General features: G+C 44.3%; 1 protein-coding gene across 1 annotated transcript in view; it reads right to left on the bottom strand.

The window, feature by feature from the left end:
* LOC8042742 (MFS-type transporter SLC18B1) overlaps positions 1-26,414 on the bottom strand; it is a 61,702-nt gene extending 35,288 nt beyond the window's left edge. Inside the window, exons 1-7 of the mRNA XM_040212406.3 lie at positions 26,057-26,414; positions 24,409-24,500; positions 12,945-13,018; positions 8,891-9,038; positions 5,446-5,514; positions 2,150-2,240; positions 917-1,056 (exon numbers count right to left, since the gene is read on the bottom strand). Coding sequence (XP_040068340.1) covers positions 917-1,056; positions 2,150-2,240; positions 5,446-5,514; positions 8,891-9,038; positions 12,945-13,018; positions 24,409-24,500; positions 26,057-26,222 — 780 coding nt within the window. The 5' untranslated portion in view covers positions 26,223-26,414. The remainder of the gene's footprint in view (positions 1-916; positions 1,057-2,149; positions 2,241-5,445; positions 5,515-8,890; positions 9,039-12,944; positions 13,019-24,408; positions 24,501-26,056) is intronic.
* Between the last annotated feature and the right edge of the window lie 694 nt (positions 26,415-27,108).

Genomic DNA, 27,108 nt, shown 5'->3' with positions numbered 1-27,108 from the left:
AGCGCGGTCAACACCGGTGAGACGAGTGACACCAATGAAAGCTGCACCCATGAAGACGAGGCTTGTGAGAGCCTTCTCGCGGAGGTCTTGGAGCGGCAGGGCGCTGAAGAAAGTGTACGTTTCGACGTCTTCCCGAGATGTAGACAACGACGCAGCGACGTCGCAGGACTGGTCCGACGATGACATTGGCGCCTCTGTTGCTCCCCAAGTGCCCTCCTGCAGCCCAAGTGACGAAGACGACAACAACATTGGGGTAGCAGACGCGCCGTGTCCGACAGTCGAGGAAATAGCGCGGGCATTAGATGTCATACGCCTGTTTGCCCTGAAGAAGGGCCTGATGAAGGAGCTGGCTCTTGACTTCAACCAGATTGAAGCCGCACTTTGCGCTGCGAGGCCAGCACGGCGCCAAACAGCAATTACTGAATTCTGTCGTCCGGAGTGAAATAAAATAGCTGTGTTTGGGTTTCTTTTATGAAATGTCTCTGGTTTCATTTTCTGACAGGTAAGTGGTGTGTATTTGTCATTTTCTCTTAAGCCGTACTACCGCTTGCACGTACTTTATCCGCGTCCCCGTCGAACTACGTCTTAACGAGGTTTTACTGTAATTCGAAATACTCGGGTGTGATATAACCGGGCTCGACTGTAGACAAAGTTTTCAGGAACGAACTGGATAACTGCTGCCTACATTTTTAGTGTCATATTGACGACTCACATTAGAGACAAGTTTGGAGGTGTCCATATTAACGAGACATGACTGTATAATTTTACACCAATTCAGGATATCCAGCTAAATTGAGCGAGGAAATTACGCGTAGCACCTTTGCGTTACACTTCTTTTACGAGATATTCTTATGAAACACTAACCCTAAACAATCTGAAAGAAAACAACAACTCAACAATGACCCAAGAAGCTCACCCGGCGCATGTGAGGTTCCAGCGTGGGTTCCACGAAACCCAGGGACTGTGACCCAACGACCAGGATGACGCAGACGACAATCACCTGAGGAACTCGGAGGAGTGTCAGGTACGACTCCTTCCTAATTTCCGTTGCCTGAACTGAAAAAAAACAACAAAAAAACAATAAACCTAGAATGTGCTGTGCGTCGCTTCATAGTTATGTTGCACAGATCAATGTGACACGCAGTTCAAGCCTCGATAATGCGAACGTCGTTGTGCGTAGTGTCTCTGAAAAAAAGCCCTGCCAAAGCTAGCCCTCCAGCAGGAGTGGAACGCCAAATTTGCATCTCTTGCGATCGCACACCCCAGCTTTGCCTCCGCCATTCCGCGCTTCTCTATTCCCTCCGAAGCACGTGCTTGTTCTCCCACCACACGTGCAAAGGCACTTGCTCAACAACTGCTACGTAACAAGGTTGCTCTGAAAGGGAAGTCGGGGCTCAAACAAGCTGGTGAAGATTAGACGTAACACTACCCAGAGACTGCAGGCAAGCGAAGTATGATACACGTACACAGGCTTTGGTTTTCTGCAGTCTTGAGGTTGTGCTACATGTAAGGTTGTGTTATGTCCAAGTACGTGTCACATCTAAGGTTGTGTTAAGTCTACGGTTGCGTTACATCTAAGGTTGTTACATCTAAAGTTGCGTTACGTCTAAGGTTGTGTTATGCCTAAGGTTTTGTTACGTTTAAGGTTGTTCTGCTGGATTTCCTATGTCACGTACCTGAGGCCAGTGTGAGGCACAGATCAGATACGAGCGCTGCATCAGTGTTTGGATGAGGCTAGTGTTCGATCGGTGAAAACATAAGTTACAGCAGAAAGCTGATGGAGCACTCGTGCGATGCTTTTCCATTACAGGAGAGCACTGCCAATAAACTGAACAGAAGTCAGTCATACAACACATTCCATATTGTGCGGCTGGTTCAATCGTAACAGTCACCATCAGATGCACAGCTGTCATGAGACTCAAAACAATTGTACAGATATGGCACAAACGATCTCCGGACCTAAAGTGACCACAACGAGGTGCCGGTCGAAGCAGACGAGATTTCGTATAGGGCGGATCAAGCACTGCTGCATTTTAGAAGTTGACCTTCTGGAACCGACCAGCTTCATTCGCGAAGGAAGTGATGCCGTCTACTGCTTCACATTGGGAGCCAAAGAGAAAGGTAGCGGCATGTGGGAACAACGACCCACCTTGAATGCCTCTCATCAGGTACCAGCTTATGGGCAGCGTCAACAGGACACAGCAACCGAGGATGAAGAAGGGAAGGCCAAAGCCGCCCACCTGGAAAGCGGCGCCGAACGGCATTCTTTGTGACAGGCAGACAACAAGGCAGATTTCTAGGCAAACTTAAATTCATATAACACAAAAACAACAACAAAAACAAAAAAAACTTGGTTTTTGGTTAGGGTTTTTTCCTTGGTCGGTGGCAGTGGTTTTGCCGCCCACCAGTCTAGCTGAACACTCACCTCTACATTTTGCCTCCGATTGTGTTTGGCATTCTCGCACGGCACTATGCAAAGGAACTAATCTCTGCAAACAAAATCACTGCTGTGTGGGCGAGAAAGCACTGAGAGCACCAAAAATTGCAGCAACCACCTTCTTTCACCGCACATCGAAATTGTCACATGTCCACATTTTAAAAATTTCCAGAAAGATAGAAAAGTTTCCAGTAAAATTATGCAGAGTTCAGACTGACGGAGTGCTTAAGGTATATGTATGTCACATTGTCTCCCGACCATGTGATCTACGTTGTGACAAACCACATAACTGATGCACATTAGGTGATGGTGGTCACGCGAGGTCATCAGCCCTGTGACAACGCTTACGTGTTGACATTACAGTGACATCCACAATGTGACAATGTGACGTCCCGTGACCCTGCATCACGTTACGTGACCATGTGAAAGGCAGTGTTTAACATGTCTTTGTAACAACTTTTTGTGGTGGTCTAAGGCAGGGTTCTGCAACGTTTTGGCTAAGAGGTCGGATTGGGTATCTGCCAAAGGTTTGCAGGCCAGAAAATAGACAAGAAGATATAAATGAGAAAATATTAAATAAGTAAGCCTCAATATGCATTTAAATAAAAAAAAAATAAAAGCCGTTTACAACTCCCTGTAACGCCGAATTAGAGCACAGCTTTTGAGTAGCAGGAGGGAAGGGTACTGGGGGGAGGGTATGTATACCCCTCCTCCCTCCTCCTCACCTCCTCATCCTGCCTGCTTCTCCTCCCTCCGAGTAGCGTCGCCGTCGCCTTACAAGGGTCACACGACCTCACGAGGGTCACACGACCTTACGGGGGTCACGTGATCCCTGTGAGGTCATGTGACGATGACGTCATGACGTCATCGTCATCGTCACTGATGACGTCATCATAATCAATGCATCATCAGTGACGTTACGCGTCCCATAATGCATCGTGCAATTACGCCGACGACGACGACGCTCAAGCCGGAAACGGGTGCCTAAGAGCTACGCTCTAAAATGTAAATTGGAGCAACAGTTTAAAAAATGCATTGTGGACATACTTTACTCTATTTGCAGCTCAGGAAACTCACTAGGCATAAACCAAAGTGAATAGGAACTCTGACATATACAGAAAGGGCAGAAGACTAATAAACATGGTAGATATGTAACAGTATGCAATAGTTACGACACAGGACTCTAAGCAGGATTGGGAACACAAAACAATTTTAACATAGTTACACAGACATGAAACAAAGGACTATGAATAGTAATGCTGGTGATGACAGTGTACAATGAATAACATGGCGAGGGAACTTGCATTTAACGCAGTCTTCCCTTATTCTTTTTGATATCTTTGTTCACAAATTTGGTTCACAATGCTGTGCCTTTTTTTTTTTTTTTTTTTTTATTGCGTTTAGTTTGCATTGCAGGCCGGGCATCACTGGAAAGACATCTGGTCTTTCCAGTGACTTTCTAGTTCTTCTCAGAACAGCTCCGCAAGCCAGATTTGGTTCGCAGGCCGGGGTTTGGAGGCCCCTAGGGTTAGAAAACAGCCCATAAAAACAATCTTCTTTAAAAACAACAACACTGACACTGCACCGATCTTAGAATGCTAAACAGACGGGTTTGTCGCTCAAACGGTCGCACTGCAGCCACTCGAGAGCACTGCTTGGAGAGCATTAGTTTGAAGCGATAGCTTTACGGGTGACGCTTTGCAGGGATTTCGGTGCCGGCGTATGTTGCCGTCTGTCGTCGCAGTGGAGGGGGAAAAACCCTTTTTCTATCGCCTCATGATGCGAGAAGAGAGACATTGGGTGTTCCCATTAGCTGCGCAAAGAGGGAAGGTTATGCATCTCCCTCTTCTCTCATCACTAAAAGTCAACATTACGCCCTCCCTTCACCGCTCAATAATGCCGGGGAAACCTGCGCCTTCACTCGCGTCGTCACTGCCGCAGACTCTTCCTAATGGTGCAGCCTTGCCAAGGCTGTACTCCGTCCCAGGAGCGAACGCGGAGGGAACGACTGGTTTCCAAGGCTCCTGGGGTGATACCTTTGACAAGGCCAAACCGCAACGGACGTTTAACCGATTTCATGCTTCATCGATTCCGTGCTCTGTGCCGCGACAATGTCCCGCTCGTGGTAACCGGCGACTTCAACGTCGACTTTGGCGGCCACAAGAATGAGTGGTTTCGCAGCCCCATCGCGGCGGAATCAGGCCTGTGCAAGGTGTCCAATGGCAACACACTAGCCGCGTTCAATTTACCCACCCCTCCTGCACCGGTGCAGAAAAGTGCAGGGCGGTGTATTTCCGCTCGTATCTTAATGCGTATGCCGGAAGTACACAGTCCTACACTTTTCTGTGCCGGTGCAGGAAATGCAGGTAAATCGACCGCAGCTACAGATAATGTGCACCGGCATCACTTAAAAACCTTGAGGTTACCAAGGACACTGACGCATTCATCCAGTGTCTCGCCCAGCCCACTTTCTTTATCGATCACTGAGTGGTCGTAGCAGTCGTTGGTGGCATCTATGACGCCAGCCATGACGGCGATGCACTTTAATCGGCTCGCAGCTCCGTCCTCAGGAATGTGACAACCCCATTTTGTCCACATTGCGCAAACATGCTACAGCCGTCGCTTTTACTTTTTCGCACATTGTGGGTGAAAAAGAGTGCCTTTTTTTATTTGCACAATGTTTGTTTGTGTTCTAAGGCTTCACCAGTCTCCTCCTTTTTGTTATGTGAAAATGTGTAAGCGTTGTGGTTGATAAACACGAGTGCCGCTCTGCTCGAGCAATCCCTTTAAACCGGGGGGGACAAAGAATGCCGACTGCAGTCATGCAAGCTTTTAGATGGTGACCACTGGCAACGCTGGTCCTACATAATGGTACGGCACCAGTAATGTTATCTTGGGCATAGCCTTATTTTCTTGCCCTAACCCAGATAACAAGGCTCCATCAGGCAACCCAAAATGAGAAACAGACAAACAAAGAAATGAATAGGAAAATAAGGAGTAATGCTTACGCTGTAGAGGGCACCACCAATGGCAGGACCCAGGCTCATCCCTACACCCACACACGTCTCGATAATTCCCTGGAAACGTCGAAACAGAAAAAAGATGTGAATGGATAGGATGGCGTCTGGTCAGCTTCATGCGAGCTATCTCTCCCAAAAAAATGTAAAATTTTTTCTTTTATTTAGTGACCGGAATAGCAAAGTTATGCAAGACTTCCCCTCTAAAAAAGGCTCCAGACGGGTGGCATAATAAAACAAAGAACAATTTCGGTATGCCACATTCAGTCGTTACTTTTCGACGTAAAATTCTGGAGAGTTAGATTTCAAATGGTTGCGATACACAACTGTGCCCCTGACCTTCCCAAAGTTCGTAGTAAGATTTTGATCCCAGCCAGATGTCTACGAGGACATGCGAGATAGTGACTGGCCATGGCTTCTCATTTTAGTCATATAACTGTGTACTAATGACGACACCTGTATGTGTTGCGAAACGTCTAAACTTTTGTTGGTGCATTTGTTATGTTAAGCATAAGTAAAAAATTTTAATCCTGAATTCTTCCGGCTTGTGAAACATTTTTTAACATTAAAAATAAAGCTTTTTGGAAGTGCAGTGTCCCTTTGAAGAAGAACCGTAACAAAATTCTAGCCCCCATTTTATTGCCTAAATGTCAACCATGTTCTGGCCACAACACATAGACACTTTTTGTTTGGAAAGACGCCAAAACATTATTTGAAACAAATAAACCGATTACCAGACAGCACCTGGCAGATGTTCCCAAAGCTACTTAGATGCCATCACGTCCCCCATCCCACAAAAGCAGCACTGCTCTGAGGAAGCACGGCGCTAAGCTCCGAGTGCGCAAAGGCTTTCGAATTTGGTTAAACCGGATTTCCCTTCTCTCGCACACCATTCAACGCCCATGGGGAGGGGGGAGAGGAGTATTTGAAGCAGGAGAGAGTCACTTTTTAGCCTCCACTGGCATGGCCGAAACAGTCGTCGGCCATCTCGATCAGCCAGGTTGTAGCATGTCGACGCCACCAAGTGTCGAAGCTCACAACCACGCCAGCCTCCCCGTAGCCTTGCCCACGAAGGTAAACAGGATGTCACGAGCGTTACGGAGGTGGCAGATCTACCGAGAGGCATCGTGCTCTTTGACGGCTGATCTTCGAGCATTGTCAAAGAGCAGCTCTTCGAGCGCCATCCATTCAAAATACAAATGTGTGATTGTCATTAGCAGATTTTGTTGATTATATATGCCTAACCCTTTTGCTGTAGAGTTTTTTCTTCTTATAAACGTACCAAAATGGTCTCTTTTTTTCTAGAAGGATAGCAATAACAATGAGTCGATGCACAGCGTTTTTTAATTAATGGGAGCATATAGTGCTGGCAGCTGTTCAGATTGAGAAAGCATCAAATGAAAATATTGAGGGAAAAAAGTTGCAGCTTTTTTCCCATTCGGGATTATCTTCACTCGTCCGCTTCCAATCAACCACCTGGCAGTCTCTCATATTGTGGACCGGAGGCACTTTACATCACTTTTGCATTGGGTGATGGGTTCTCGTTTTCTGAATTTCATTCCGAGAAACGTTGAAAGTCTGAATCGACTCCGATTGCCACTACTGCAGGAGCAATTGACTTCCGAAGCAGTCACCACCCGCGTATCACTTGAGCAGAGTGTCGATTTTCGAAACTATAAATAGCCTCAGCAAAGCGAAACACGGCGAGAATAAAAGATATATAGTTCCCCAAAGACATAACAGGGAGCAAGAGCTCCCTGGGTGCACGCAGTTTCGCGTTCAGGCGGGAATTTTTCCAATGCATAATTGTGTAGAGTGGCGACCATGCAGGACGCTTCTGAGCTGCTGTGCATGCACGGTGGAGACCGCCAGAGGGGGCACTGGAACTGTTTTAACAGCGAAAGAGTTTGCAGCATGTATTTTTTATATTGTTTATCTAGGCAGAAGTGAGAGAAAATGCACCACTTTCCCCCTAAAAACTGCTCTCCCGCTGCGTAATCACAAAGGAAGGAACTAATTATTTGCCAATGAGCATCTGCATGTGACGGTTACAGGAACAACAGCGTCACATCCAATCGAGAATGCGCGGAACTAAAAAAAAAAGAGTGCCCCTCGCTGCTATCACTCGCCGTCAGCCCCGTGGCGAATCGACTCTTGTCACGATCTTTCGCTGCGACCTTCGCTGATGCTAATCCTTGTAAAGTCGACAATCGACTGGGATGTACCCCAGTGACGCCACTTGAAAGAAGGTGTGAGTTGAGGGGTGCTCCAACCTTTGATTTGTTTTGTTTTGTACAGTAAATACTGGTGCGTGCAAGAAAACATGTTTTCCAGTTCTTCAATCTACAGGTGACACAGATTAAAGGCCCGTTCACACTCTTGCGACCGAGTACGACCGAATACGACTGAGAGAGACGAGGATCTCTTACAACTTCTTAAATGTTTTTAGAATGAGGGAACACACTGGTATTGTGGCGCCATCTATGCGGTGACCCTGGAACTGCATTTCACAAGAGCGAAGGTTTTGCGGGATTTCCGAGGTCAAATGTGCGTAATAACCATAGAAAGGCTCGTTTATAACATTGACAAAAGTTTTTCGAGCCAAGAAAGAAAGGATAATGCGCGAGAAATAAAAAAAAAAGATGCCGGACCGCCCAGTTTACACTGCTTCCCAATAGATGGCGCCAGTGTGTTCTCTGGTTTAAGAAGTTTTAAGGAACCCAGGTTTAAGAGGTCGCAAGCAGTCGCAAGAGCGTGAACGGGCCTTAATCCCTGCAGGTTAAATGGTCAACGTCCGAAAATCGTTGCAGCGCCCCTCAAACTTGTTTCTGAATGTGAGAGGTATAGGTAATTCAAATTTCATCTCGGTGTACCTTTAACGTCTCATTTGATCCAGCACACACCCCCAAGTAGTCCCAGTCAAAGCACTAACTGAAACTACATACCATAAAATCCCGAGCAAATGCCCACTCAAAATTTGGAGATAAATGTGCAAGACCGGGGGATGGGTGCTCCTTAGGCCAACAATATGTAAAGATATGCCCTCCGTGTATCTTTCGAATGTGAGGAAATTGAGAAGAGGGTGCTCGTTGTAGAATGGGCGGATGCCCGGTAATTTACGGTAGTTCATTCCAAATACCAGCTTCAAAGCAGTTGATTGAAAAGACCTGAATCCAACAAGTATGTCTTCCTTTACAGCTATACTCCCTTTAGCCTTACAATGGCTTGCCCCTTACGAGCTGTCCCGACCAATCCAGCGCTGCAGACGTATCGCGCAATGTCGCTGTGCACCTCACGAGGGTCACGTGACACTTACACCGCATGGGATTCGCTTCAAACGCTCGTAGCGTCTGCTGCGGTCCATCGTAAGGATAAACGGCAACGTATAGACACGTCGGCGAACGTTTACATTTGCACGAAAGAGGGCCATGCTCACAAACACGGTGCTGATGTGTTGCGGGTAGAGGTTGAGCACGATGGCGTAAGATGCGGTGCTGAAGGCGGACGCCCCAAGAGCCTCGAATATCCGCACGAGGAAGGAGAGGAGGGTGAAGGTGAGGGTGCTCTCCGCCATGTCGAGCAGCCTGCGGACGAAAGACGGGAGCAGATATCACGCGCTGTCACGCACAGTTCCAAGTCGGCTTTTACGGCATGTGACTTTGGTACGAAGCTCACACTACTGACTATATTTTGTGTCATTCTAAGTCAGAGCGTAGTCAACGGCCCCTTCCGAGGAACAACTATTGACCCCGTATCAAATTTCCGCAGTTAAAGTACATACTTGGTAGAAACATGACCCTTGGAAACGTCACAGATGTCCTCTTTTGGGAAACGCTAAAGCTGACCCCTTCACTTTTATTTTGGGCCTTCTTGTGTTTTCTATTTTTTGCTGCCTCTTTCTGTCCCCCTTACAGGTCAATGTTAGCATTTCCCAAAGGGGGATATGTGTGGCGTTTGCCAAGGGTTATACTACTGGGTTCCCCAAGAATCCACAAATGAATCTTCCTGTAATTTTTTTTTCGCCCCCTTTTTTGTACTCTGCTTGTGACAATACATCGACACCCTTGGATAGAGTCATCCATATCACTCGTGGAAAAAACCGCATCCATACCACTCGTGGAAGGAACCGCATCCATGGAGTAAAAACAGATTGTTTTAACTATACACACACATCGCAGCCCACGCACTACTACTACAAAAACCAAGAGCGAAGAATAACCCGCAACAGCAGAGTGCCAACTGAACATGCCTCCAAGATAACAAAGCCGTAGTGCTGAATGAGATGGCGTCTTCAGACAAGGCCAACACTGGGCACTAATTGGACACAACAATTGTGTCAATGTTTGGCTACTGATGCAGCACTGATGCAGCACTGATGCAGCACTGATGCAGCACTCGTTCCCAATCTGTGTCCAGCGTTGGCCTTCTCTGATTAAGCCATCACATTCAGCACTATGGCTTTGTTATCTAGGAGGTGTTGCGCGGCGCCTCCTCTTCTCTGGCTCTGCACCAGCTGTGCGTGTGACTTTGCCGAAAACGAAAGGGCTCGTTTCGGCGAAAACTTGCCCGTGTCTGTCAGTTGTCAGTGCCAGGGAGAGAGGAAGAGGTTGACGCATGCTCACCTCAGCGCATTGGACCAAAGGAAGCGTGGCACGCGACAACTGACAAATGAAAGGCACCGCCGGGTTTTCATCAAAACGAGGGTTCTAATGCTAACGCATAAAAAAATGTGCATGATAAGTCGCGCCGTTGTACAAGATGCGTCAATGGAAATTTTGTAATAAAACTGCAAATTATGTGACGAAAATTATGGTACACAAGACGTGCAGACTAAAAGTGCAAAGTCATGGTCACTGCACTTTAGTGGTTCAGCCAGAGACAGCACACACAGAAAAATAATTGTCGTGACAGCGCGCATCTTTGCTCCGCTCAATTGGTCCTGTCGGTTCGTAACACGGGCTGTGCTCCGACTTAAAAAAGTATGTAGAGGTTCTTGAAAAATAAATGAATTAGAGGTGAATTCTGGCATATTTTTATCTCATGAAGCTATATATCACGTTTGTTTTCCCCAAAGATGTAACTAAGCGCAAGGAAACACGAAAAACATCCGACCAATAATTACCTCACACCCAGATCTTTCTGCCACTAACCGCGAGTCGCTTGTGTGGGCAGCACGTGCAATTGCAAGCTTGCCAGGTATATTCCCCCACACTGACACCAGTCGCGACATCTTTTTTTAAGCTTTTCGAAAAAAGCGGGAGTGTGTGTCCATAGCCTTGATGGGCGCTGGAGATGCGTGAAAGCAGAGATTCAGGAAACTCCTAATGTGACGTTACGCTCCAGGAAGGAGGGTCTTCGGCGGTATTTTAAAAATGATTTTCTGCGGCCTCTGTGCACCAAACTGAAAAATAATCTCGATATTCGTGATCCCGGAGGCCAAATGAAGACGATTTAAGTTTTTTCCTCAAATACATGAATCACTTCAGTTTCCCTTTAAGGAGAAACAATGTATGTAGAGCTACTAAATGTTCCCAGAGTATTACTGCATTGTTCACTACCCGAAAGAGCCAAATCAACCGAGTTTTTTTTTCTGGTTCATGACTGCCATGTTAGTGCCGGGAGAAAGAAAAAGGCAAGAAACAATCTATATAAGATGCCGACGAATGGGGACTGAGAATCCCCTATGAATCGCAACCAGCTTGATTGCTATAAGGGCACTGCGTTTTTATTAGGGATCTGCACATCACAAACTCCGGGCCCTTTGCCCAATCACATGCAGGTCCTCTGCGATAAGTGCACTGCGTTTTTATTAGGGATTTGCACATCACAAACGCCGGGCCCTTTGCCCGATCACAAGCAGGTCCTCCAGGTTTTCCCGCTCCAGTTTGGTTAGACAGGATTGCCGTCGACTTTCGTGCTGCCACGCGGTTTTGAGAAAGAGACTGGGAGATTCGGCACTTTGGAAGCCCTAAGGGGCTCTACCTACTACCCACTTTTCAGAAATGTCTCTCCAAACCTCATGCCCTTTGAGCATACAGCAATGACAACTGCGGTCAAGTCCATTTTGGTTTTTGTTTGTGCAAGACATCCAAAGTCAAAAAGTAATTTTCCCGAAATTCCGGAAATTTAGCAAAAAAAAAAAAAACAACCGACGGTTTTTGAGCTGCCCAAGCTAAACACATTTTTAGAATACCCAGGCTTTACTCTATCCAGGGTGCAAATTATTTGTAAATTCGAAATAGCTATAGAGAAAACGGCACATGAAGGTGATGCCAAAACAAACATTCAAATGTTACCCCGCTTCCCAGTGGCGAGACGTCACATGTTGTATAGTAACTTGCAAGTCAAGCAGGCAGTCTAAAAAACACTGTGTTTTGCGCATGTACCTTTGTTTTGTTGACGGGAGTTTAAATAGCATTCGTATCACATCAAACTTTTCGTAACCCATTGGGAAAACGCTGTACTGTCTCCATTATAGTACATTCGACGTTCCGTTTTCAGTGTTGCCAGTGGCGCCTCTCGGCCTCTCAAACCAAATTTTAAAACTTCAATAACTTTGTGAAAAGAAATATTCTTGTGACTGGTAGTTTGGATTGTTAGTTCAGATGTGTCCATTAAACCGTTCAACCAATTTTGAGGCAAATACGTGACCATCAAAATTTCGCAGGAGTATAAGGTAACTAACTACTGGCTCGTTCGAAAGTGTTTCTATATTTCCTACATCTTTTTTGTTAACAAAGTGTTAGTTCCACGAATAAACTTAATTGAAATGTGGACCCCTTGGGTCCTCCTAACTCTTGAACTAGCCATGCTTGAAAGTAAATGTGACATCACATTCCAGTGTACTATTTAGTCTTGCTACCTTCTTGCTAAAAACTGATACAATAGATGTACAAAGGCAAACAATGATCAGCTCTCAAAAAGAGAAGAAGCAACGGGAATCAGTTACCCTGAAACCATCCAACAATTCTGTCATAACTCATTAGTCATGAAATGGAAACTAGAAAAATTATAAAGATTCATTTTTACAAATACTGAAGCCCCTCAAATCATGTAACTTGTCGTGTATATTATGTGATTAAATGAGATTTCATATAAAGAGTAATCTGCACGTTAATTAGCATGCCACGGTCCCATTAATTACTCTTGGATTTCAAAAACGCTTGCCTTGAGATGTCTAATGAGTTGCTGCCAATGAGAAAAAGGCAACGTAATTCGAGTCACAAAGCTATTGGGAAAACATTGCTTAATTAAGCTCATATGATTATTGTTATCTTACATCCACATAAAAGACTCAAACCTTCAAGATCGACGTGGTTGCATATGCCGACGTTCAGAGTCAGTAAATTATAAATTATAAATTTGGAAGGTAATCTCGTATGACAGCTGTCACTGGAGAAAGTGGCATGTTTATTATGCTATTACAGCTGTCAAAACTCGTTAAATTGACAATTGGGTAAGAATCAAACAGGCATTCCCAATTAACTCACCCAAAGAGAATGTTGGATGCGCCTGCAAAGAAAATGCCATTGAAAAAGATGAACCTTGTTCCGAGGATGGGAACCTGAAAAATGCAATGGTGTCCATGAACATGTGAATAGTACCAAGAGTTCGGAAAAAACAAGAAACATGCTTCTCTCCCGACAAAAGATACACTCCACATTGCCAAATGCTCAGTCTAGGCTCAAATGTAGTGCTACCAGTTCAGACCAGAAGCCAAAATTTCAGGGCTAACAGTTATCCGATTGATCTATAAGCGAGTTTCGAGAATTTTCAGCGATGAAATTATTGCCAACAAAACCCGTGAATACATAGGCACAAATGGAGTATGCTGCCAGGAACAAGCCCCATTTGCTTGTTTAAAATATCCGAAGATTGTTTATGAATTTTTAATCGGAGAACATCAAGTCTTCAAACTATGCCATCTGGACCCAAATGCTAGCACTACATTTGTGCAAAAACTCCACATTTGGTGAAGCATAGTAGTTTATTTTTGCAGTGAGCTTTTTTCTTATTACAGTAAAACCTCGTTATAACAAAACGGGATATAACAAACTAATGGATATAACAAAGCAATCATAATTCCCCTTGCTTGCTAATAGTGGGAAGAAATGGACATTGGCTATAACAAACTAATGGTTATAACGAAATAATTACGACCGCTCCTTCAACTTTGTTATAACGAGGTTTTACTGTACGTCAAGCCGCTTTTGTTTTTGTTATTTTTGCCATGTCTTCAGTAAGCTTCTGAAGTATTTTTGCATACTGTCAGCCATCCCTGAAGTCAGCGAGTTTTAGTGAGCTTTCATGCTTTTCTCGTATTAAGAAATATGGCGTGCAAGTCCCCTGCTCTTTCTGAGCAGATGACTCAGGGTAGAAACCAAAAAAGCAAGAAAACACTTGTGAATCTGGATGAATGGGCTCGATTTCCGGCTTGGCTTACTTTGGCTTTAATGTGATTCCTCTTCACAAGTCAATTGCACCCAGCGTTTCCCTGAGCACACATGTGTGTCAGCTCAAGATTGTGAATTCCTTGTTCGAAAAAACGAAGGACAGCCTTTTTTTGTGGAAATTAACTTAATGAATGAATGAACCAGTTCAACAAACAAACTGATTAGCCCTCTAAATGAACTCCCAACACTGTGCAGTTCCTATCTGAAAACCCTGCATGGGTGCTGCTATTCTGAGCGTTTCCTTGACTTGTCCCTTTAACTCGCAGAGGCACAAGGTAACCAAGTGACGCCACATCGACATCTCTAATGCACAAAATCCAGACGCAAGCCATATTTGAAGCCACAGGAATGGTGAAAAGTGGAGCGCAGAAAATCTATGATTTGGTGGCATCTAAACATTCTATTAGAACCCCAGCCCACCTGTCTCCCAGTAACCGCGAGACTATTAGTACAGAGTTCAATCTCCACTGCTGCCCTTCTCAATTTGAAGGAGCGTCGTAGCGGCGCATGCAATTGCATTATCGCTACCGCATGACGCATGTAAAAGATCCCAGGTTAGCAAACATATCGCATCGGCTAAATTACTTCTCCACATCATGAGCCAGCCCCGCCATAGTACCTCAAAGGCAGACCGACGTCTCGTTGTCTGAACGTTGCACGTCCCATTTACTTTCTTGATTTTGCTCCCAGCAAACAGACACTCAAACAGCCCCCACCAAACGGCCTAAAAGTGTCTTCGACAAGGCACGAAGAGATGATAAGCCCCCCACCGACACATCAGTCAGCCCGTTTGCTTAGACACTCAAGGAGTAACACCAATCTCTGATCTTCGTTTGCGGCTTCTTGAGTTCGTGGCACCGGGGTGCAAGAACACGGGTGCCTTGTCCACTTCAGGTCAAGTATAAAGTTACTGTGACAGCTCGATTACTGGTCAGCTGAAACATACTTGCGGTATAAACACTGCCCCTTCAAATCAGTCAGTACAGGCATACATATTTTTTTTTCGCTGGGGCATGCCAGGCACTCTGCGTTGGTCCGACCCGTAAACTCCCAAAATTTATTTTATCTCTGTTCCATCTCATCTATCGGAAATCGCTGGCCTCACAGCTTTAGTGTTTGTTAGGGGTGTGCGAGTATTCAAATTTTTGAATGCGAATTGAATATTTTTGATATTTGATTCATATTCGAATTGAGAAGAGCATATTAAAATATTTAAAAAATTTTGGTTATGGCTGAATATTTGGGCAACGTAAGAATATTGAAGCAAATAACGAATAACACCCGCGTGGGACATGCCCTGAACATTCAGAGCTTCCATAAAGATGTGTTTAGTCGCTTAAAATTGCGGGTATTGTAGCCAGTTTTTTTATAAACCCTTGCCGTTCACGTTATAAGTAGAACTAGGCATGTATTAGCTCACGACAAAAGAGCAGTTTTGATTTTGGTTTTGCCAAGCCTGCATTGTGAGTCACTTTTCTAGCAACCTTATATTGAGTGCTGCTGGAGCAGGAGTATTTTCTGTTGCACAAGCAGTTGTCACTGTGAAAAGGGAGCGCTTATGTACTGAACATGTGGAACAATTAATTTTCTTGCATGATAATTTGCAATAATTGTATCAGCAGCTGATATCGGACTTATTGGTTAGTCAAGGGCATTTTCAATTATTTTCTTTAGAAAAGGTGACAACCACTTTGTGTGACAACATTAGAGGCTGCATTTTTACATGCTATCTAGACAAGTGCAGTTTTGTACCATCTTAATTTTGTCAATTTGTATACCTTATCAGTTGCAATTTTTCCCTGCTTTCATGTACAGTTGACAGGTGATTACTAGTCAAGGTGTAATAGCTGCATTATTAGTTGCATTGTTTACATGCTGCCTAGTCAGGCAGTTTTGTTTACTATTAACATCATTTTTGGTTTTGAAGGTAACAGAGAAAGTATTAGCATATTTTCTTTTGTTATTTCTTAATGGTACACACATATTTAAAACATATTTGATATTCAAAGCTATTTTTCTCTAAAATTCATATTCAATTCATAAATTTCAATATTCACATACCCATTGTTTTTGTTGATGTGAACAGCTGAATTTTTTGACAAAACACAGAGTAAAAGGATTGGACAAGGGTGCCACTCCTTTACATTCATGTTCTGTAAAAATAAAATTTAGCTGTTCACATTAACAAAAATGAACGCTACTAGTAGCTCAACAAAAAAAAAGTTTTGTTTTCGTTTCATCCTTCAATCTTGTCGACAGATCTCTTATTGTGCAAAGCACAGTGATGCGATTGACCTGGGTCGTTTTGAAGCACCCTTTGGAGCAACCGAGTTACCTTCGTAGCAGCAAAAATTACTTTTGGAGCAAGAGCATATACACCTAATTTTTGTTAATCAGGGTCATTCCATGCCAAAGGAGACAGCAATTTTCGTCATATTTTGGATATGCTTGAAAAAAAGAATATGAATAAAGACACATCTGTAAGTTAGGAACAAAAAGAATATGAACTCCCTATTCACTATAAAGACATGTCATAATTTCAAGTTTCTCAGCGTTAGCTATACAAATATAATTAATGAAATTAAGTACCCCGTGCAGTGTTTCACTCGACCGTTGCAGACGATGACGTGCGTTGCCAATGAGGCGGACGCCTGAAGGCTCTTCTGCCTCCTATTTAAAAAAATAATTTCTCCAAAATAACGAAAAGTACTTTTCTATTTTTTTTTTATATGTTGAACAAATGGGGTCAGTTAAACTTTCGGCTACTTTGAAGATGCGAGCACCATTGCCCAGATGGCTTTTTTTTTTTACCCCTTATATGGCCATTTTTTAAGAAAGTGGCTTATTCATCCTTTTCTTAAAAACTATCTGAATTATTTTTTATAATTGTAATGCAACCAGTCAAGCATAAGTTTCAGAAAAATAAGTAAAAAAAGTTTCTCAGTCAAATTGTAATTTCAAGTTGATTAAAAAAAATCAAGGTCTTAATAATTTGCTTAGGTTTAGAGTGCCTGTCTGGACCCAAAATGGCTGCGTAAAGTGTTTTCCTTTCAAGGTAAGAAAAAATACATTAGTGCTCGATTGCATGCTAACTTAAAATTCTTTGGTAAAAATAGCTTTTTTCCAGCTATTTTTCGAAGTACAGAAGGTTTTCTCCGATTCCCCGCACTTTGGAGCATGACAACAGCAAAAATAAACGTAATTCAGCCCTCAAACTTAGCCATCCTTACTTTCAGAGGTACTATTTTTTCAAGCATATCCAAAATATGACGAAAATTGCCGTCTCCTTTGACATAGAATGAGCCATCTCACCGCGAATCTTGTGTTAAGATTCACGTGGCAGCCTGCCTAGCTAAAAGCAATGCCTTCTTTGGTTAGCATTCATTCCACAGGAGAGTTTAATTCAATCAAGCACTCACCTACTAGCTGTTTCGTGTGCTCAAAAACACCAGACACGGCAACAGGAATGCTATGACGAGAGTTGTCCTTTTTGTTTAACAAGCTCTGCACAGCAGGAGTCACTTTGGAAACATGTGCTAATGGCAATGGACAGAGCACAAATATCTGCGAGTGCTAATTTTTATTGACAGCACCCTCAAACGGGTTAAAGCCTGCATAGAGGTAGTAGGTAAATGCGGGATGTTATAAAAAAAATAAAAGCCACAGTGCCACCCAGGTACACCTGATCAAGGTTTAAAAATCCTTTTGTTATGCTTTCTTGAATCTCCAAGCTTTCTTGAATATTGAATTTAAAAAAAATACAAAGTCATGACTAATCAGGCACGTAACTCGTCGGGAAACTGCAGCCAATATAGACTGGTCGGAGTTTTAATGTAACAATTTAGCTGCAGGGCAAGTTGTCACATCAATATTCCCCGGGTGTTTTTTTTTTTTTTTTTTTTTCAGTACCGAATGCGTACGCATGTACCAGTCTCAAGGAGTGTACTTCCCTTTACCACGTGGCTATGCCGCAGCAAAGAGAGGTATGCAAAAGTGCAATGTCAACACCACGGCCATCGCTTGTCTGCAACCCAGTGGTGCGCGGTGAGAAGTACTCTCGATAAAGCTAACTGACCCGCCTGAACGGACCACGAACAATGAGAAGTATGGCCGAACTCCCGATCACTGCTAGCATTCGATACGAAATAAAATAGAATATTGTACTACAGTCAGTCATAATCAAAGTTCCGAAAATTTGTACAAACATATCGTAATGATCCAGCACTGTGGCAGGGCCTGAGCTATTACTTTTAGCACTGAGAAAGGAAAATTGACTTTTAGTGTAATGCTGGTGTAAGTTTCTCATATTTGGGTGAAATGTACCAGGATGTAGCAGGATAAGAACTTTGGTGCAGTCTGACGGAAATGGTGCAGCAATTACATCACTGAAAATAACATGCGAGTCAATTCAGTTTGCTTTCCAAAGTATATGTGTTTTGTTTGGATCATAACCGGTTGTAGTTCAGAGGCAGGCGTTCAAGATACAAAATGAAAATGATGCTGTTTCCTTTCTTTCACTATTCTGGCCGCTCAGTAAATTGAATCCAAGTTGACAGTATCGTTAAGGAAACACTTGTCATTTTGCACAGCTATTCTGCGCCGAATTTAAGCACTCTTTACCACAAAGAAATTTGAGCATCCCCTTGTACTTCTAAGTAGAGCACTGCACGGGCCGGAATTTCTAGGCCCGGCCCGACCCGGCCCGGTACAGGCACAGCCCGGGCCCGGCCCGAGCCCGACAGAATTTTCAATTTCTTGCCCGACCCGGCCCGGAAGAGACACGGCCCGGGCCCGGCCCGAGCCCGACAGAATTTTTAATTTCTAGGTCCAGCCCGACCCGGCCCGATGACTGTAGCCCGAAACAACCCATTCCCGTTTGAACCCGTCCCGTTTCGACCCGTTCCCGAAACGAGTTCCCCATTTGAACCCGTCCTGTTTCAACTTAATCTTTAAACGCCCTTCCCATATGAACCCGTCCCGTTTCGACCAGTTCCCTAAACGCCCTTTTCGTTTGAATTTGTCCTGTTTCGACCCATTCTCTAAACGCCCTTCTTATTTGAACCAGTTTCCGAAACACCCTTTGCGTTTGAACGCGTCCCGTTTCAACCTACTTCTATAAGGCCCTGCACATCGCAACCTCTTCGCAAAAAGTCTACATCGTTCTAAGCCTGGTCTGCGCATCTTTTCTGTTTAAGAATATGTTCTGAAGTAGCTTTACATGTCAATGCGTTCTTAAAATATACAACCTTTCAGGCAAGCTTAAATTTAATATATTCCTACTTAACCCCTTAAAACGTTTTTTTCAAGATGGTTCCCAAAAAGTGCAAGCGCAGAACGGACTATGTACACTGCGCGACACTGATACCGCGAACACGACGTTGGCTCTTTTTTCGAATTTTACTTCGAAATGGTGTTAGTAGGCACCAAAGTATACCGCTTAGGTCTGTGGCCCAGATGAGCACTTCTAAAGACACTAATAGTTTTGAAAACAGCGTTTTGATTCTATGAGATAAACATAAAAAACACGACGATCGCTTGTTCGCGCTAATATAGTGTCGCGCTCTGTGCAATAAGGGAGTCTTAGAATAACGTACTCAAGCACTTTGGGCAGGCTAAAATTAGCATCGCCATAGGTTTTACATCGCAACGCTATTTTTACGGTACCCAAAGCGCTTGAGTAGGTTTGTTTTTTTTAAATCTTGCTAATAGTGAACGAGATATTTTTGAGAGCGATGAATCAGACAGGTTGACAAGCATATGACTAGCTGGGACTTTATTTTGTTTACAATTTATAACACTGAACCCTCGATCACACAAAAAAAGCTTGAAGGCTTTCTAGCTTCAAGACGTCTTTTAGTTATTATTTCTAACGACGCTGTAGTGAATTTGCACTTCGCTTTTTTGTATTCAATGAAACTAAAAGATTAATGAGCAAACTTCTTGCCATCAACAACAATTTATGATTTACGGCACAAGATTGCCCAGGCACGGCCCGGGCCGGCCCGGGCCGGTGCGGCCCGGGAACTTTTTTGTTCAAGCCCGAGCCCGGCCCGGGCCCGAGAAAATACATGCTACCCGGCCCGAGCCCGGCCCGCGGGCCGGGCCGGGCTCGGGCTTTCGGGCTGGCCCGGGCCCGTGCAGTGCTCTACTTCTAAGTAGTACTCTAAGGATATGTCATTCTTAGAGCTCAATACACTGCAAAGAAATGACAAACACAACAGAGGTTTCACGTGCACTCAAGGAATGCACCGACGAGCTGATATCGATGTGACAAAAACGATAAGCGCCAAGGATGACCAGAACGGCTTTGCAAGTCAGATAGACAATCTGCAGAGAATGCAAATGGGGTCAATGGCCCGTGTTTCTTTATCATACACACTGCTTCTCTGCTCACCAGATAAATATATTGTAGATAACAATTTGATAGGGAAACAATCAGCAATGAAAATACGTCTTGTCATGAAATATGACGGCTTACCTACATTCCGGAAAGCATGCCAGACGGTATATCTGTACTCTATAATGGCAGAGATATGACTCAATTTGAGTCACGGTAACTGAGACACCTTTGGTAACAAAAGATGGGCCGATACGAAACGTGTACTGGTGTGCCGATAATCAGAATTTAAAACGTGATTCAAATATTTTTTTTAAATGCTTGCACGCTCTCAATAAAATTAAATACTATTAAGCAGGTTTCTTTGAGTGCCTGACAATGGTAAAATATACTCCAATGATTGATGAATAATCTATACCCCTCAAAATCGCATGCTTCCAAAAGACAATTTCCTGTGCGTTGATATCTTTCCGCTTCATATCTGTATCTGTTGAAGTGCTGTCCAGGACAGTACTCTATCGGCTGAACGCTTCATAATGGTTCATTGCTGAAGGCTTCTTTGTATAATGTCCCACAGGGTATAAAATATGAAGCAGCAAGCTACCGTAATACACTGATCAAGAACCCACCCCAATCTAAAGATAATTGCAAAAACAACGAGGGAATGAGTGCTCGTTAGACCTGTAAGTGGGAATGCAAAAAGGGCACAGCATGGTAAGGAGGGCTCTGCCCGATCAGACTTGAATTCAAAATGATGGCTAGTTGGCACACTAGGCTATGCATAAAAACAGTGAATGCATGCGGAAGAACACACTTAATTCGTTGTTCAAGCTAAAGTTTCTCGTCTGATCACTAGGGTTGGTTAATTATTAATTAATCAATTAAATAGGTGATTTATGTGTCCTTTGCATAATTTAGGGCTTGCTTGAAGCAGGGGCTGAGTACTTTATACTTTACTTATTTTTCGAATGTTTCAAAAGTGTGGAGTGGGTGTTTGTTAGGGCATGAGCGCACGCTTGGAATTTCATGGTGGGCAGTAAGAACGACAATGTGCTGCATCGTTTGCAAAGCAAAACAACACGTAAGGATTAGGAATAATATGGCTTTTTATACGTCCATAGGCTACCCACCTCTTCCAAGAGGTGGTAATATATTTCCATTCACGAAAAACTGCCACATGTGCCTTATAACTAGGATTCTGTGTTCTCAGATAAATCTGATAAAATCCGAAAAATACACGACGGTAAAATTTTTGTGAATTCAGATTTATCGGAAGAATTACAAAATTCAATGTCACAGCAACAAAAAAAAGAAAAAAAGAATTGTGGTATTTTAGAAATTAGCTTGGTCAGACCACAGGGTCAGAGGTCCTGAGGAGTGGCCTCTTTTTTTCTGTACATATCTGGCGCGGCTGCGCAAGAAATACATTAAGCTCAAAACTCGGATTAGTATCATTGTTTTATGCAAGAAATGCTCATGAAAGGATGCTTTACTATCGCAAAGTTTGTTGCTTGCATGCATGCGATGAACACCGCCGGTCAGCATACAGTGCACACGTTTGTTCCGTGGAAGCACGTTTCTATTACCGCTATGTTCTCTCCATTTGTTATAAAAAAAAAAAAGACAACAAGAAAATTGAAGAACCAACCAGGTGCAAGGAGCGAGCGGGTGAAAAAAGCGACGAAGAGCGATGCTGGTAATTCATTCTAGCGCTGAATGGTGCTCGGGAAGAAAGGGTGTTTAGAAATGTCAGTTTTGGATGAGAAAGGCCTAATTTTCCTCGAGTGATCTTGTCTACGGGAAATGAAGTGTGGTTTAAGTAAATACGTTCCTTTATCAATGCCAGAGAGTTCATAATGAATCGCATGTAGAAGTTTTTAAACGAAGGCTCTGACGGCAAGTTTGGAGAGGCCGCCACTTGAGCACATCTTTTAAGGCAATCACACTTTGGCACCAGTTATAGGAATTAAAAACAAACCTAGGAGATCTGCTATGAATACTTTCCATCTTATTAATAAAAGACCGTTTGTAAGGGTCCCAGAGTGTTCCTTGGCAATCACAAGAAGCAGCCTATTGTGCAACTTTCTTGTTTGGCGCATACATGCGTGCATCCGTGCGAAGCGTGCTATCAGTGCAGGTTGAGGCGGCGTTGCTGCATTGCATGGACGGCAACATGAACACGCGAACTTGAAATGGGCGCTTTAGTAAAGTCTGTGTGCGGCGTTTCAGGAAATCTTTATTTACCCGTCGGCTTTGTCTCAAATATTGCAGAGTCTTACCAACTACGGTTGTGACGTTCCAGGAGAAAGAGCGGATTCGCGCGGTGATCTTACTGCAGAGACGGACTCTGACCCTAAATATTACCATACACCTACAAAAAAATCTGAATCAGACGGAATCTGACCTTACACTCTGCTGTTCCACCTTAAAGTATGGGTCGTTCGCTGACCTTGCAATTCCTGAACGGGTTACTGCTCGTGTTACCTTTCCAACTTTCTTTTTTATAAAATTTTTTTGCAAGCAGTAGAAAGTTTTATTTTGTTATCTCCATTGTTTTCGTTTCACACGCACATACCCTGACTTTGGGGCCGCAGAAATCTGGGAGGAAATGCGTAAGCAAAGTGAAGTGTCTTTGCTTTTTTCATTTTGTTGGGTTATTTAAAGGGGCGGGTGATCGCTCTGTGTTCTTTTGGAAATCGATATTAGCCCAGAAAAATGGGGTGGGTGATGACTCGGGGATGAGCGATGACACAGGTTATTACGGTATTTGTTTTTATATAGACTTTAGAAAAACTGTGCACTCAGAAAAATTAAACTCCGAATTTCGGAGAATCAGGAATCTGTTTCAATAAACTCTAATAAACGCCAAATTAAGAAAAAAATAAAAATAAAAAACCCAGAAAAAAACACGCTTTAAATTTTATGAATAATAAACTCCGAAAACACGGAACCCTACTTATAACAAGCATTGATAAAAAAATTGTGGTGGCTTAGCTCGGCTATGCCAGGATATACGTAGCGTTATACGATATACGGCGCTATCAAGCGGCTCCAATGCAGCGTCAGACTTGGCTACTGCGCAACGGAGGTGCACAGCTGGGCACGCGGCGGCACCAGTGCACCTGCCGTGCCTATGACGCCACTCCTCTAGAATGCGCAGATCGGCGAGGCGCGCGCGGTGGCGGTGGAGCCGGCGGCGGCGGCGGCTTTAGCGCGCCAGCTGTGCGACGTGTGACGTCATTGCTCCTCACGCTTGCGCAGCACGGAGCACGGCTCATTATGCGAGCCACGCGAAACTGCTCAACCTCGGCCAGTGTAGCTCACACTACAAAAATAAGAAAGAGGTGCACATACTCCAGAGTATGTCAGCTACAAGGTGGCTTGTCTTATTGTGAAATCGGTGAAGTCTATAAATTGGTTTACTGAGTTGCAATTCTTTACGATCACGTAATCTAACAACTCGTGCATGTTTATGAGTGCTTCAGCGTATACAATGGTACAGGCTGTGCCAAACATTCTCTTTTGGCGGCTTTCTAAACTGCATTCCCTTTTGATTAGTTCAGATCGTTCATCTGCATATCTTGACTTGGCACCCCTTCAGAGACCACAAAAGACGAAGATGACTTGTAATAGTAGATGGATCAACAATATGCTCGAACAAATTCCAAGCACACAAGAAATGAGAAAAAAAAATGTTGATTAACGATTTTTAAAAAAAATATTTCTAATTCTTGAAATTTGTTTTACGTGAAATACCACTCAAACACACTTTGAGGGACTTAGAGAGAAAGTTTGTTTTAAGTAAGTGTTCACTCAACGAATGCATTAAGCACAGCAGGGTTTAACTGCGAAATTTACAGAAGATTGTTACTCTGAATAGTTTGTTCAACTGGTGTGTGTTCAAGTGGTATGTGATTCACTACACATCTGACTCATCTGCACATCTGGGGCCCTGGAACCGTCAAATACCCAACTGGGCCAAAGTTTATGGAGCACGCCAAATGAGCTCTCGCAACGATGACGTCGCTATTTTGTCGCTAAGGTCTAATCGGTGGACAATGCAAACTTTTGGCTCCAACCGTGTGTTGGACGAGTCTAGATCCCCTGTGCTGGATATTTAAGAGCATCTGCATTTACCAAGATGTGAGTAGCAGCATAACTCACCAGCTTTCCAAAGATTGGCGAAAAGATCATCATCGTGAGGGCGTAGACGCTGAACACAAAACCGGACACAGCTTCACGCATTCCTTTTCTAGCTGCCTGAAAGTAGAGGATGCCATTAAGGCCAGTTTACATATACGTAGCAGCACTAAATAAATGCAAGGAACAGCATTGAGGAACAGTGCTGATTTGAATGTAACTTAGCAGTGGTGTAGTGCTGTATCACTAGCATAGCGCAAGGTCAATGCCGCATTAGCAACGTCAGCCCTATTTGCAGCACTGACAAATAGCACTTAGGTAGTGCTGCGGTTTACGTGGGAATAGGCCTTTAGCTTTGTGGTGGAGCTTCTTTCTGCATCAACGTTTCTAGCTCAATTTGGCAGCACCAACTTGCACCAAAGAGGTTCGAAAGGACTGGATGCAAACAAATTGTAAGACCGAAAGATTAATCCTGCAACATTCCAAAAGTGACAGCCATAAAATCCTTTAGCCTCACAGCCTCCTTTTTTGTTTTGGAAATCTGGCACGACAAATTGATCTATGGCAAGAAGTCGAGTTTTGGGAAGTTCACGGCTGTGGAGAAAAACTCTTGCCCCGCTGTTTATTTCACAAACTGTGAAAGTGGTCAAGTTAGGGGGTCGTGAAAAAAGGGATGTAGTGTAGCTGAAGTAATTACTTACTGTGTCTGTGTTTCAGTCAACTTTAAGCTATTTTGATAGGGAATGATTAATTTATGTGCCTGCTGAATTATGCAAAAGCAATAACTGAAACAAGGCTTAAATGCAAAGAAACTAAAACTTGTTCAACAAAAAATAAATAAAAAAATTCAAGACTGAGGGACACAAAAAAAGAGGACAAACTGACACTCTTGGGTTTTTTCCAAAAGGGAAAACCAACAGTTATGTATTACAAGTACCTACAAAAAAATGTCAGTCTCTAGCTGCTTGTTAGCCCTGTTCAAAAAGCAGTTTGACAGTATTTGTCGCTTTTCCCCTTCCTCAAGTTATTGGGCTGGGTGAGAGGGGAGAACACAAAACTTCTTTGTCCAAACTTAGGGAGCTAAGGACAATTCTTATGGGCACAAAAGTGATGCTTAGGAAGCTCCAAATAGGCCGCTGCATTTCAATAGGGTTAATAGGATCTAGATAATCTGCTGAAGCTTTGGTAGACACATGGTCCACCATAATACTTTCAAGAACATAATTTTTAAAATGGTAGTTTGTCACTTTTCTTAGCTTTCCCAGGTTTCACCAAACCTAAAAAAATTTTGATGCGAGAGGTCGCACAATACAAGCCTATATAGAGAGATGGGCTATCATACAAGCCTATAGAGAGAGATGGGCTATCTAAATTAGAAGCTTTCCATCAATAAGCAGGTTGATGCACAGGTTGATAATGAGTCGTCCCATTCAATTCATTGGTACGCTCCGTTTTACTTTACGATCAAATGCAGAGGACGCTACGAGCCATCTCAGCCAGTCTGGCGCTATGAACCTATAGAGTGACTATGCACCTTGCAAGCTGCCACGCCGGTCCCGAAGGTCATCTGACACTCAAATGACATTGGATTGGCTTCGGTGGCTTGTAGCACCCACAACAGCCCATCGTAAGGTGAAACCGAGCATAGAAGTGAGCGGAGCAAAATCGGAACTTGCCTCTTGTGGGTAAAATGGCGCAATCACAGAGTAGCTGAGGTAGCTCGTGAAGTTCACCAGACACAGGCAGAAGAGAGTCAGTTTCTGATTCCTGTTCAGCCTGAGGCGCTCCTTGCCGCTCTTCGACAAGAGCGACACCACCGACAGCGTCCGCGACTGCATCGCGCTCCTCCTGTGCCTTCGCCCGATCGGAATCCCCACCACGTCACTCTGCTTGTTCGAGACCGGCACCGCAATACTGTCCAGCGACTTCGTGATGGCCACGTCCAAATCCAGGCCCTTGACGCCGGCCGTCGAGTCGTGCAGATCGTGATCTGCACCTTCCGATCCGCTGCTTGGTTCTACCACTGGCGTCCGAACTGGAATTTGGGTCTGGCACGGGGTCGAGCTTCGCCGCGCCTCCTGCGACGCCAAGGGGGTGACCGATGGATCGTCTATGTCCATTCCCTTCACCACTGGCATGGAGTCGTCAAGCGCCGTCTCCGATTCGTCGCTTTCGGGGTGTTTGTCCAGCACCGCGTTGACTTCGGCGAGGTCGCTGTCCGTTGCCATAATAAGAGCGGTTCCCGCTTCTGTCTCTGGCCGCGTCTCCGCATTATGTTCAATCTTCTCGCCGTGCACAAGTTCGGCGCTTTTCTGAACGTCGTCTGACTCGGGTTCTGGTGCCGGTGTAGAGTTGGGCTTTGATTCACTTTTGCCACTCCCTGCAGGTGACAAGATGCGATTTGCGGCGCCATCTTCTTCCATGTCGTCGTCGCATCTTGAGAGGGTCGAAGCACCCAAAATGTCCGAAAAGTCTGCGTCGCGGTGCGAGGTTTCGTTCGACATGTCCGTCTCGGCAGACGGCGACTTCTCGTTGGGTTGCTGGGGCACGGTACTAGGGGTCCCATGGGGAGCCGCGTCTGAAGAATGTTCGGCAGACGTTGCAGTAGACTCTGGAGAGGCATCCTCTTGGTTGATGGGGTGGCACAACGACTGGACGTTCTCGGAATCCGGCACATCTTCCATGATGATGTGGCGTTCATCGGCAGGCTTTCATGAATGACAC

This window comes from Ixodes scapularis, unplaced genomic scaffold (assembly GCF_016920785.2).
Source record: "Ixodes scapularis isolate PalLabHiFi unplaced genomic scaffold, ASM1692078v2 PGA_scaffold7__128_contigs__length_106722199, whole genome shotgun sequence".
NCBI lineage: Eukaryota > Metazoa > Arthropoda > Arachnida > Ixodida > Ixodidae > Ixodes > Ixodes scapularis.
Note: the sequence above shows the minus strand (reverse complement) of the source record. Positions and strands in the feature narration are given on the sequence as shown.